The sequence below is a fragment of the Osmia bicornis genome, chromosome 1 (assembly GCF_907164935.1).
Source record: "Osmia bicornis bicornis chromosome 1, iOsmBic2.1, whole genome shotgun sequence".
Taxonomy (NCBI): Eukaryota; Metazoa; Arthropoda; class Insecta; order Hymenoptera; family Megachilidae; genus Osmia; species Osmia bicornis.
The window spans coordinates 16928193-16941138 of record NC_060216.1 but is presented as its reverse complement, the minus strand read 5'-3'; the positions used below and the strand labels follow the sequence as shown (position 1 = coordinate 16941138).

Sequence of the window (12946 nt, the reverse complement as noted above, 5' to 3'; positions counted from 1 at the left end):
GTACAATGACGATGCTATGTGAAAATGCGTGTTGCGAGCGTGCATGAAAAATGTCTTTACAGAAAATGCATACGTTATTAACATTCACACGAGAGCGTTCTACGCGAAGACACTTGCGTTTTAACTGGTTTAGGATCTCGTTCCGAGTATACACGCACAGAGAGATAATAGCCAGTAAACGGACAAAAGGATGCTCGATGAAACTTAGATGAAGGAATGACAATATGCATGACCATATCCGTGCGCCGATATCTCAAGAAGGAAATGAAATTTCTACCGTCATTTTTTCTTTTTGTCGGAGGACATTTTATTAACGAGAGAACAACAACTGCATAAAAGTTTAATCGAGTAGAACACTGGCTAGAGTAGTAAAAGACTCTCTGCAATGATATTTAACTAAAACAATAGTAAAACACAATCGAGATGAAATAGTGAGACGAAGGAACGAATAAAGGATTGAAAATGTGTATCTGTTTCTTTTCCTCTGTATCCGTGTCCGTATCCGTATCCGTATCCGTATCCGTATCCGTATCTGTATCCATATTTCTATCTAACGATAAATCTGTATCTGTATCTGCATCTGCATCTTTACTGTGTACATACATACTCGTGTGCGCGTATACGCCGCGTTGCGGCTATGGAAAAGAAAAGAAAGGAAGAGGAAAGGATGCCGATTATTGATTCTGACTGATAACCAACAAAATGGAAAAAGGTGAAAGTTTGGAATATAAAATTAAGAGGCATCAAGAATAATAGGAAAAAGTTGGTGAAAGAACGGTGGAGACTTGGGCTAGAGTTAGAGAGACAGAGAGACAGAGAGAGAGAAAGGGCATGAGTATTATCGTCGGAGTAAAAGGAGACCCTTTCTTAATCGTTCTAGTCTAATTAGTCGTAGATTACAAGAGAATAGTCAATAGTAAGAATGATAATAATCATAATAAGTGTATAGTACCGTTAGCATCGGCTGCAAGTACGCCACAACGATTTACATAACTGCTTGTTTTTTTCTTCCCATTTTTTCGATAACATCCACTACTCTCGGTTGTACCATTTTCCTCTCTAACGTGTCCGTTTGAGTTGAAAAAATGCCCCTTACGTTTAGCGTTTGCCGTCGAAAAAGATTGACGCGCGGTGCTGTCACTAAATCATACAGTTAAGTATTTTTTCTTTTTGTCTTTTTTTTTCTTTTTTTTTTTTTTTTTCAAGGCCTCGATTAACCACTTTTGGCATTTATTCAGGGACATCGATCACGACACGCGCGACGAATCATCGAAACGAAGAGAAGCAAAATATTCTAAGAAGATTTCTCTCCGTAAATCGATTCTAATCACGGCTTATATTAATTTGTCGAGCGTTTTAATCTGTCCCATGTCCCATGTCCCATGTCCCATGTTCCATGCCAATACCGCTAAACGTGTAACAATGAATATATGTTTTGTTTTTTGTGTAAAGAGTACGAAAGGCATCTCTGATACGAAATAACAAAGTGTAACTGACACGCGTTTCTTCAATTTCAAATACATCTAATTGATAGTAATACAAGTTACGCGTAAACAACTCCTGCCAAGAGTAATCTAAGAAACATGCTTTTTTCTTTTTTTCTTTTTTTCTTTTACACGAGCCTCCTCGAGTCTCGTCGAATCGAACAGAAGACATTTTTTTGCCATTCATCGACACGCGTAGAATCGCATATTGTACGATTAAATGCGTTTAAACGCGATAATTTACATTATATAAAAATCTCCTTTCCTTCGTTTATCGACGAATTTGCTAAAATATGTACAAAGAAACGGCTATCGATAACTGTTTGCAAATGCAGCACGCATTCTCCCCGATCAAAGGTATATTTAAATGCAGATATCGCAATCAACGACAAGCGTTTTTTATCTAGTGTGCCGGGCAGAAACAAAACGTTGAAACGCGTATTTGTTTCGCGCACACCGAGATGTCAAAATATACGTCGATCGGAAGACAGATCGCGAGATATCTCTTATATTATGTATATGTTTCCTTCGTTCGTTGGTTCGGTTGTTCGTTCGTTCGTTCGTTCATTCGTTCGTTCGTTCGTTCGTTCGTTCGTTCGTTCGTTCGTTCGTTCGTTCGTTCGTTCGTTCGTTCGTTCGTTCGTTCGTTCGTTCGTTCGTATGTACGATTCTAAAGTTTATTTATTAGGAAAAATACGTATAAGTAATAAGTAAAATATGTTTCATTAGCGCGGTAAAAAAAGATACCAGATGATTAAGTCGAATTAAAGTCGTTTTCTTCTCTGGTGAATCGACACTGTCTCGTTATTGAAACAGAGTCTAATGTCAGCTGTTGGACGGCTCTTCTAAAAAATTACCTACCAATAATTTACGCGAAAGAATAGAAGGAAAAAGCGATTCGATCGTTTGAAATTGATTATACGAAACGGGATGAGACGAGACGAGACGAGATGAAATAGGCACGCGTTTTCGTTGATAAACGTTTGTTTTAAAACATCGAAACAAGATTTACATATTTACATTATATTATATCGAATCGAATGATGTAATGTATTAACATTGATCTACAAAGATAAAGAGAAGAATAGTAGTGTCGTAGAAATGTGTACGACGTGTAGGATCGACAATACTTTCTATTAAATGTCAGACTATCTAATAATAATTAATCGTTTCGAATCTTTCAACTATTTTCAACAAACGGACGGACGGACGAACAAACAAACGAACGAACGAACGAACGAACGAACGAACGGTTTCAACGTAGTAAAACAAGAAATCTTTAAAATCAACGAGAAATAAAAATACATTTTTGGGTCGAAGTCGAAACGGTAGGGATTATTCTTTCGATCCATCGTACCGAACGACGATTTTTCTTCAAACAATCGTAATTTAAACATGTTCCTAAAACGTACTGCGGACAATCCTGTTGTCGTAACTCTCTCTTTTTCTTTTGTATGTACATATATATGTATGTATGTATGTATATAGACAAAGAAACTTAATCGCCGGCTGTGACGTACACTTGCAAAATACTAAAAGTAACAAACACGAAAACAGTAGTGGTAATAGCAATAATAATGACAACAATAATGGTAATGATGTTGATGATGATAATGATGACGATAATGATAATAATAATCGTAAAAATGATCATAAATAGTAATTACAAGAAGAAAAAGAATGAAGAAAAATACGACGATAAAGAGAAATGGTAACAGACATAACATAAATAATGGCAATAATAATAATGGCAATAATAATAATAATAATAATAATAATAATAATAATGATAATGATAATAGCAGTAATAAAGTAAATAGGAAGTAATAATAATAATTAGAACCAACTGGCTCCGCCAAATTTCGTAGAAAGGCCACCGATGCCCTTACCGAACATACTTCCAACTTTTCCAACAACGTTCGAAGTAACGTTGCTAATATTGGAGACGTAGTTAGCGTCTTCGCCAGGCATCGTTTCCACGATTGTTACCTTGGTCTTTGGTCGCTCCACCTCGTCATCGTTGCCGTTCTCCGAAAGTCCCCTGTAAAATGGACAAAGCATGGAGGTTGATTGGAAAGGCGAGCAATACGGAATACGCGAAACGGGATTCACGATTCACGATTCACGATTCACGATTCACGATTCACGATTCACGGCTGGCTACTTACTCTTCGTTCTGAACGCTCGTTAAGGCACAAGTCGCTTCTTCCGTTTGCATTCTCTTAGATATAGTCTGATATGTCATCGAATTCAGTTTCTCTTCTATGACACCGTGCAGCTCAAAGTCGGAATAAATTTTCTTGACAATGTGGGCAAGACAAGTACACTGGTACAGGTGTAAGCTGTGATCGAGTCTTTCGGAAAGCCAATTGCAAAGCATTTGAATTTGTGCCGTATACCATTGCTGAAAAGACAAGGTTTCGAGATTATCGAGATTATCGAGATTATCGAGAAGGAGCCGTGTAGCCGAAAACGAAAACGCCTGGAATTTAGGCAATCGTTTACCTCGAAAAATGTTAAAATCCACAGTTCGTCCAACACTTTACCACGAATCTGATCAATGCAGTTCCTCGTGAAATTTACGTAGGCTTGTCCCATTTCTTTTCCGCTGCCCGATACCTTCTGAAAAGATTTTCGTTAGAAATCTGCTAGAAGGCCGCCTATTAAATGAAATGTATTAAATTAAGTGGCAGACGGGCAGAAATAAATTACCGTAAGGCTGAGAATGGAACCTATAAAGGATCCTTCGTCGTAACGAGACAGCTTGGACAGGGTGGTCTCCAACACCGTAACCAGCTTGTTGATCATCCCTTGGGTCATTGCGGCTGATGCTTTTTCTATCAAATCGTCAATTTTCGCATGATATTGATGCTATAAGCAGCAAACGAGATCACGTTAGCTGATGAAAAGCGATAAGCGATAAATAATGATAAATGATAAATAATAAAGGGTAAAGGGTAAAAGGTAAAGAGGCTTACCACGTCAACAGCATCGATCGTACAAAGTTCGAAGCTTTGATTTTTCGCATCGAGAATAACGTTCACCATTGCGCACATTTCCGATGGGATGATGTAATCGGTTGATATGAAAGTTACACCTTTCTTCAGCCACTGCTGAAACGCGGTGTCCGTTCGTTGAATGCAAGATTCGATCATGTCGCAGGCCATCAAAGTCAACCTTTGCTCGAGATGTTGGCGAAATTCTTGATCAGGCCAATGCAAATCGCGGATAAACGACTGAAGAGCGTCCAACTTCCAAAAAAGTTCTTCGGAAGTAGCGCATCCATTTCCTTTGATCTCCCAACGTTCCTTCTCAAATCCCTTGTGAATCGATTGAGCGATCGACGTTTCCATCAGGTCGACGTAACGCACGACCAACGGTGCAAAAGTGTCGCGAAGATGCTGATGAAATCTGCCGTTCTTCAAATTGTCTGTACGAAAAAAGGATCTTTTATCTTTTATCTTTTATCTTTTAGCTAATTGACGAAATCGAAATCGAGCAGAGAAAGTTACCATCTTCTCGCAAGTAGTCGTTCATAATTTTAAACAACGGAAAACTGTCCCAGGTGTCCGGTGGTTGTTCTGCGAGCACCTTGTCCATGTCGACAGCGAACAGGGACCAGAAGATCTCGGCGTGCTCCACCATGAGGTCGCTAAACCAGGCGAACGCCTGCGGTACAGTGTAGTAGGAGCGGATCGTGAAAATATTGGACATCACACATATACGAGGACGGGCCCGGGTTTCGTTAAACTCAGGGCAAGCGGGAAATCGCGTAACATATTGCCCTGAGCAAAGGATTCTCGAGTACGCGGTGCGTGTATTCGAAACCAAGCGATTCTCCTTTTTTTCGTCTTCGAAACGTAGAAAGAAAGTATTTACGAAGGTATAAAAAAGAAGGAGAAGTATGATAAATGCTCCATATCGTTATTGTTTCATCGGCACGAACCTCGAGAATCCGAAAAGATTTAATTCAGTTATAGAAACCCAACTAATACCTCCGAGTAATGTTCTCCGTTTTGTTGAAGCAAATCCACGCACATTTCGGCGAGATGTATAAGATCTTCGAGCTTTTTGCTGGGCGGGACGCAGACTTCGCCGCTGAGATCGTCCTCGATCTTAGCTTCGGCCGAGAGTTTCGTGTAATTAACGAGAGCAGCAGTTTCTAGGCAACTTTTGATCAAAGCCTTCACCTCTTCTTGGGTCACCGGACTGACACCTTCCTTCATCATCACTCGTTCCAACAGGGATAAGGTAGCCTTTAACGCACCCTCCGGCCGGCCGAACGGAAAACTGTACCTGTTTCGTGATCGTGCCGTTATCCAATTAAATTCCTCTTATTATTGTATCAGCGAGTCGTTGTCCTAAACTCGAGTTTGGCCAAAAGAGGAAAAGAGGAAAAGAGGAAAAGAGGAAAGAGGAAAAGAGGATATCCTGTTCGCTGCTGCTGGATGGACAGAGAGCAAAGAAAAAAACGACGACGCGAGGAAAGAAAAAATTTCGCTACTTACCGAAAGTTGGTAATTTGTTTCTCGAGAATCTGTCTAAGCCTTTCTTTGATATCTTGAAACTTTTCCTTCTCCTCGTGCGTGATGGAACCTACCCTGTCGGTTCGGTTACCGTACACGTGGGTGGCGCAAAAGGCGAAGCTGTAGTGTAGCAAAGTTGGATCTATCATCAGTCCTCTATCAATTCGGTCCAACAAATCGTTTAGATAACAGAGATGTCGAAAGCAACCGCGTACGCCGTACCTGTGCAAAAGATTGAACGAGAGAAGGAGGAAGTAAAAAAAATGAAGGAGTGTGCTTTTATTCTTACTCTTACTCTTACTCTTACTCTTACTCTTACTCTTGCAAAGAAATTTTGAAAAGAAAGTAAAGGAAGAGTAGGGATTACCTGGCGCAATATTCGTCGAGTACAAACACCTGACCAGGCGAGAACCAGCCGAGAGAGCAGTAGGGATCGTTGAGTCGATAATCTAGCACCATGTTTTGTAGAAATTTGAAAAAAGCGTGATGATCGAATTTGCACGGATCGGCGCTTATGTAATCTTCCATTCCGTGTTTCTTTGCACGATCCGCGTCGCCTTGTATTTTACTGATGGCCGAATTTTTGTCCGCGACGGAAACCGGCGGGGTCGGTTTGTGCGACTGACCGGTCGCTCTGTACATAACCATCACCCAAGTTTGACACTCGTTTTCATCGTCCGATGCAAACACGATGCTATCTCCTTCGCGAACAGCGTTGAAGTAAAACCTACGAACAGAAGAGAAGAGAACAGAAACGAAAAGGAAAGAAACGAAAAGGAACGGAACGGTACAAAACGTGTTACTTGGAGAGGAAAAGCGATACTTGTCGACTCGGGAAAGGCGCGGCGACTGAATTTACCTTCCGTCGTCCAGATCCATGCCGACCATCAGATTCGCGGAAACGGGTTCGATGTAGTCAACTGTATAACCGTCCAATTGCATCATTTCCGAGGGCTCGCTTCTCTTTTCTTTGTAGGAGCACATCGCGAACGTGTATTGGGACACTTGGACCAGCACGTGATACCGCTTCTTCCACTTTTTCCAAACGGACTTGCCCATCGCGTACAGATAACCGCAATGCTTCATGTTGAACGGCTTATCCATTCGACAACCGATCTTGATTCGAAGATCCTGATCGGGACAATTTTTCGGGACGATCATTTTGTACCATTCCGGTTGTTTCGAAGAAAACGGAGTTGGTCGTAGGATGACTTTGCCCAATTCTTTGTCCTCGAGCGCCAACATCGCCGAGTTCTCGGTATACAAGCGAACCTTGACCACTGGTAAAGGGTGCATGGTCGTAAAATCACCCTGAGTTTCCCACCTGTTTCAAATCAATGACGATTTACGATTTACGATTTACGATTTACGATTTACGATTTACGATTTATAGAAAAGGCTATAGGTACTCACGTGGGTTTCGAAGCTTCCGCATGATCAGTCTGCAACTTTTTGTTTCCCTCAACCTCCATCGTGCAGTAAACTATCTTGTTGGGTGGCAGGCTCTTCAAGCCCTTTACCTCCATCACGACCACCGCCAGCTGGAAAGTGAGACCGACGTCCACTTTGCTCAGCTGTGGTTCAGAGTCGGCGGAATCGCTCTCCAATTTAACGAGAGAACCCTGGCCGCGGCAGCGGGAGCGCTCTCGACGATGATTGTAGCGCTTCAGCTTCTGCAGGCCGTATTTGCTGTCTATCGAACCTTTCGAGACCGGTAACGACTCCAAATTAGCCATTAGCAGATTGATAGACGACTTGAGTTCCTCGATGTAGAGCGACTCCATTTCTTTTAGGAGGAATTTCGGCATGAGCTTGCGGTTCTACGAATAACAGAATAAACGATAAAGAGGAGCGACGAACGTGATATGGGGTAATAAATAAGGTAATTAAGGGGTAACGGTAATAAGGCGAATTTACCTTTTCCATTTCGTTCACTTTTGTAAGGCGACCGTCCAGCTCCCTCCTGATGGCGGCAGCCTGTTCGTCGGCTGAGTCCAACAGGAGGGCGTTGAACAGAAGCTGATGCTCAAACTTTTTGATGCCGAGTATTTGCTGAAACATGTCGTACAGCTGCTCCTTCGACAATATCATCTCCGAAATCAAAGACTGTTGTTGCATCCTGGAAGGCCTCTTGGTCTCCTCGTCGCCCGTACCTTTCATGATACAATCGAATTTGGCCAACCAGGACGTAAGCACAGTCTCTTTGCTCAGTCCGTCGATTTCCGGGAGGCGTCGAACACGTAACTCAACGTTCTTCTTGAATACCTCGCGGAAGTCGAGTTGTGAGCAAGCACCGCTTTGAACCATCTGAACCACGCGATCCGACGTCAAGAAGACGTCGTAGTAATTCTGAATCGCGTTGCGGAATGCTTCGTCGGCAATTATTTGTGTTTCTCCCTTCAGAAAACTCTGTAAATAATAATAACGACGATGCTCTTTTCAGTCTTAGCCCATATTGTTTCGACTCTCTTATAAAATGAAATGAAATGAAATGAAATGAAATGAAATGAAAAACATAGGCAAAGGTGAAGGTGAAGGCGAAGGCGAAGGTTATAGAGGGGGGAGGCAAATTCCTAACAATAAGTACGGCTTCGGAAACGCGTCGTGTCTCTGTCGAAAGGTTTCTTTGATCGCCTCCACCTTCCGCTCTCTCCTGTATCCGTTATTATCGGCTGAATCGTATCAAGAATGTACCGTGAATCCGTGAATAGGTAACGGATGGAAAAGAATCACCTGGAAACGCGAGCTGATCGTCTCGAGTTGCTGTTTGGTCACTTTTAGCTGCCGCTTCGGTAGATCTAAAGGTTGTTTCGCGTTGAACGGATAAGAGATACATCTCGAAACAAACACGTACAGCTGTATCCTGGTCTTTCTTTCCTCTTCCTCGCGCTCTTGTTTGTCCTACGATTCGAAAATGATTCGGAATCATTCGCATCGAATGAACGTTCTCGCTTGGCTTAGCTAGGTATTTACCTGAATGTCCACCTCGGTTTTCTCGCTGGCGACCGACGGCGAAGGGCTGGTGGGTCTCTGAGCGTAATTGGCCGCGTCCTGCGCGGCAGACATAGACGGCGATAAAGAGTTCCTTGCAGCGGCAACAGCTGACGCATCGAAACCGGCATCCTGACCGGCCGCGGCGGTTGCAGCGCCGCCTGCTCGTGGCGTACCGACCGCGCCATGGCTCAAACCTCCGGGCGAAGCGGTCAATCCCGAGGCTACGGAATTCGCGCTTCCCGAGACAGGACCGCTCGCGCCACCGAGATTTCCTGCGGGTCCGATCTGTCGCCGGGAACTGTACGAACGTCCACCTCCACCACTCCCGCCACCTCCGCCGCCTCCTCCGGCGTGTTGAGGACTTTGATCCTCCTCGCTTTCCGCCTCCGACGAACTCGGGTCGATCATTCTGCTTCGTCAGAAATCACCTTTCGTTTCCTCGAGACCTCTCGCGAAGAGGTCTACGGCGGTACAGGGATTTGCTTGCTTCCTTACTTCCTTCTTCTCTTATTCCTTCCAGCTCGAGGCACCTAGATACGTTTAAACGTTAAATCTCTTTGGAAATTTGCCCGCTGCGCGCCTCCTATGTAATTTCCCTCGCTTACTCTTCTTTAACTCACCCTTAATTATCTTTACCCTGTCACTCTGGCTCGTTCATAGAGAGTAGTCAAGCCGAACGTATAATAAATATCCTGTGCATGGTTGGTTGCGATTCGAATCGCAAAGGAATAGGTAGACAGCGGTCGGACTGCGGCTAGGCTGTAAAAGAAAAACAAACGTTTGCCGGTGCAACCGCGACGAATATCGATTGCCACTGTTCGTCTCTGTTGCTCTTTCGCAAATCTACTTCTCCTTCTTCTTCGATCGAGGATTGACTTGCGCGTCAGCTCGCGCGGTCAATCCGCGCGACCGAATGTCGTAAGAAGCAACGAACGATCTCTTACGATTACACTCGTAAGTAATCCTTACGGTCTTACAAGGTAAATTGACGAGAAAGAAAACAACATCGCTTGGAACCAACCCACCGAATCTCAACCACCCGTATACATACCGAGCTTCACGCTTAACCCTGATATTTAAATATTTCTGGCACAACCTCGATAACTCGTCGTCGTTCCTCCTGCAAACACCATACTATTTCATCTCCTTCGACAAATCAAATTCATTTCTTTTCGTATCGATTCTTTACACTTTACTGCATTTCTAATCTTCTTTTATTTCATTACTTCTTTTCTTTTATTTAAAACAACAATAGAATAAGAGACGAAGAAAAAGTTCTATTTCAATTTCTTTCTCTGCAATTTTCTACGTTAACCAAAATTAAAAAGTTATCCGAACACAAAAGAAAAAGGGAAATTATAATTACACGGCGTGTACAGGTAGAAAAATATAAGTAAGCGTAGATAGAAGAGTATTGCGAATTTGTGTCAAGTGTAAAAATATCTCTTCTTTTACGTTTCTTTTACGCTTCTTTTACGCTTCTTTTACGCGATGACAAACGGAAGTATAAAAATATGTACCTTTTAGTTTCGAGTTAACTCGACCTACTAACGTTACACAGCCAACTTGTCACTATTATTCTAATCGAGCGACAAAGATTAGATTGTCTTGACAAACTTTCCTCCTCGCTTCCGCTTCCGTCTCCGTCTCCGTCTCCGTCTCCGTCTCCGTCTCCGTCTCTTTTATATTTATCTCCGATCGATCATTGTTTTGCGAATTGTTGGGAAAAGCGTGATTGAAGGATCGAGTCGAAGAAGAAAAAATAACGAGCAGTGTGAAATATTAGAGACAGTCAAGATGACATGAAATTCCGTCCATGCTGCGCTACCATTGCGGCGACATGAGAGCACGTGTAATCATCAACGACAGCATTACACATTATTCTTTTCCTCAGCTTTTATTCACCAACCATCGAGGAAATTATTTAATTATTTGTTGGTTTAGTTGTTTCTGACGTCGCGCGTCGATACTATTTACAAAAATTTTACGCACTAACGAAAATCTTCAATCGAGGGTTGTCGATTGTTTTCCCGTGAAATTAAACAACTTGCTATATGGTTTTCGGCTATTTGGCTGAATGAGAATTTACCGATTTGATGGGTGTGTCATCGCACGAGAACATTTCAATTATTAACGATAAGAATCTACTTACTTGCTGGAACGAATTTTCTACTTTTATCGTTCTCTTCCTCTTTTTCTGTTTCTTTTTCCCTTTTCCGGTCCCTTTCCCTTTCCCTTTCCCTTTCCCATTCCCTTTCCCTTTCCCTTTCCCTTTCCCGTTCTCTTTCTTTTCTTCTTTCTCACTCGATCGTTTACTCGTTCGCTCACTCTTTCCCTCGTAAACAGTAGGTATCTAGTTCGCTCTCTCGCTTTTCTCCGTGCATGCGCACGTGCTATACCTTTTCCCGATCGTTATTGCGAAGCAGAGAAAACCAACCTTTTCTTTTCTCTCAAGCAATGCGTGGCCACAATGACCCTGAATATCGGCAAATCATCTTGCGTTCATATTATCACGTTGAAACGCACTCGGAAATCCTGCTGTAACGCAACTCGTATTTCCTTTGCGAGCGGATCGTTGCCTTCTTCAGGGGCACTGGAAAAAAACACAATGCGGTCGCGTCGATAAAAGGGAAGAAACTTCGGTACCCTTTCTATTTCACTCCCTACCACTTGATTCAGGGAAATTCTTTCGACTCTTTCAATTTTCTCGATTTTCAAACAAATTGAAACAGAGAGTGGACGGATTCAACTTCCGATTATCGCGATCAACCAACGTTCTCGTCCGACTCCGCTCGTCAACTGACTAACCATGTAAGCGATAGCGCCGACTCGGACGCCGACGCCGACGCCGACGCCGACGCGGGTACTCACGTATGTAAGTAAGTAACTAAGTACATACACCGCAAGGGAGACACTTGCGACAACTACACAACCGACATAGAAAACTATAGAAAGAGAATAAGGGAGGTAACCGATGAGGATAAAGAACGCAACGAACAAAAATAATAAGATTTAAGAAACAACTATCGTAAACGGAACGGATAGAGTACACGTCAGGGTGTAATGACACAAAAAAAAAAAACAAAAAAAAAAAAACAGAGATGTATGATCTGAATGAAAATGAAATTAACGTAGATAATAGGAAAGATAAGAATGGACATAAAGAATAAGGGGTGTGAAAAGCAAAAGTAGAGATATCGTAAGAAGAGATGGGATGTACATACATACATGTATAGATAAGGGGAAAGATCGATCGAATGCGCGCGGTAGCGGTAGCATCGTGGTTGGTCGGTGTTGCTGTCGCTAGCTAGCGATCAAAACGGTTCTCTGATTGGGACGAGACCGACTCCGTCTCCTACATCTTCCTACTACTAATATCGTCATGTTAAAAAAGCTAACGACCGACCAATTTATTCGAATAATCTTCTCTCATTTTACATATATGTATACGCATTTTCGATCAAATTTACTGGACACGATCTTCTGTAAAAAAAAAACGTCCGTGTTGGATACAGTAAACTCCCCTCGCTATGCTTTTTATCAAGAATCTTGTTGTAATATGTTGAAATTACCCAACAAGATTGGAAACATTCGTGACCTAGGAAGGCGAGGTTACGCCATTCGCCTTCCTATTTAGTCAGCGTATTTCTCTGAAATTCTGGCTCTCTGCCAACTACAGAAAAATAGGTTATCGATCAATTGTTCCTACTTCCCAATGGCTATAATCGCAAACGCTCAAACGAAATACTTTTGCCTGTTCTACCCGCCCAGTTTCGTGCTTTCATGCTTTCTTTCATCTTCCTTTTCTCTTCTCTTCTCTTCTCCCTTACCGTCCTTTCACCTTCCTGATCATTTCAAATACTCTGTTCGCTTTTGTTGCAGCACCGTCATTTTCATCCTGCATCAGTTTTCAATTTCATTTGAAAAGGTTTAACATGTTCT

The 12946-nt window shown here is 42.4% G+C and overlaps 1 protein-coding gene across 7 annotated transcripts; it reads right to left on the bottom strand.

The window, feature by feature from the left end:
• Positions 1–2068: 2068 nt before the first annotated feature.
• On the bottom strand, positions 2069–11827 carry LOC114871875 (calcium-dependent secretion activator). Of its 7 annotated transcripts, none has more exons than XM_029178417.2 (17): positions 11672–11827; positions 11442–11597; positions 9625–9763; positions 8984–9534; positions 8744–8911; positions 7928–8419; positions 7424–7830; positions 6870–7334; positions 6378–6737; positions 5993–6232; positions 5478–5780; positions 4997–5163; positions 4463–4914; positions 4197–4355; positions 3990–4106; positions 3653–3888; positions 2069–3525 (listed from the first exon to the last, which is right to left on the bottom strand). In XM_029178417.2, exons 4-17 carry the CDS (start codon positions 9410–9412, stop codon positions 3321–3323), a joined length of 4200 nt encoding a protein of 1399 aa, XP_029034250.1. In that variant the 5' UTR covers positions 9413–9534; positions 9625–9763; positions 11442–11597; positions 11672–11827; the 3' UTR covers positions 2069–3320. The 7 variants fall into 7 exon arrangements, with proteins under 7 accessions (XP_029034250.1, XP_029034251.1, XP_029034255.1 ...); XM_029178418.2 differs by lacking the exons at positions 11442–11597; positions 11672–11827 and adding exons at positions 10056–10124; positions 10525–11213; XM_029178422.2 differs by having other exon boundaries at positions 4997–5153; positions 5477–5780; positions 11442–11827.
• Between the last annotated feature and the right edge of the window lie 1119 nt (positions 11828–12946).

Coding starts and splice junctions, on each gene's coding strand:
- LOC114871875 (XM_029178417.2), bottom strand. CDS start 9,412: ATGATCGACCCGAGTTCGTCGGAGGCGGAAAGCGAGGAGGATCAAAGT. Junction 7,831..7,927: donor AAGTGAACGAAATGGAAAAG/GTAAATTCGCCT, acceptor TGTTATTCGTAG/AACCGCAAGCTCATGCCGAA. Junction 5,164..5,477: donor GGAGAACATTACTCGGAGGT/ATTAGTTGGGTT, acceptor CTCCTACTACAC/TGTACCGCAGGCGTTCGCCT.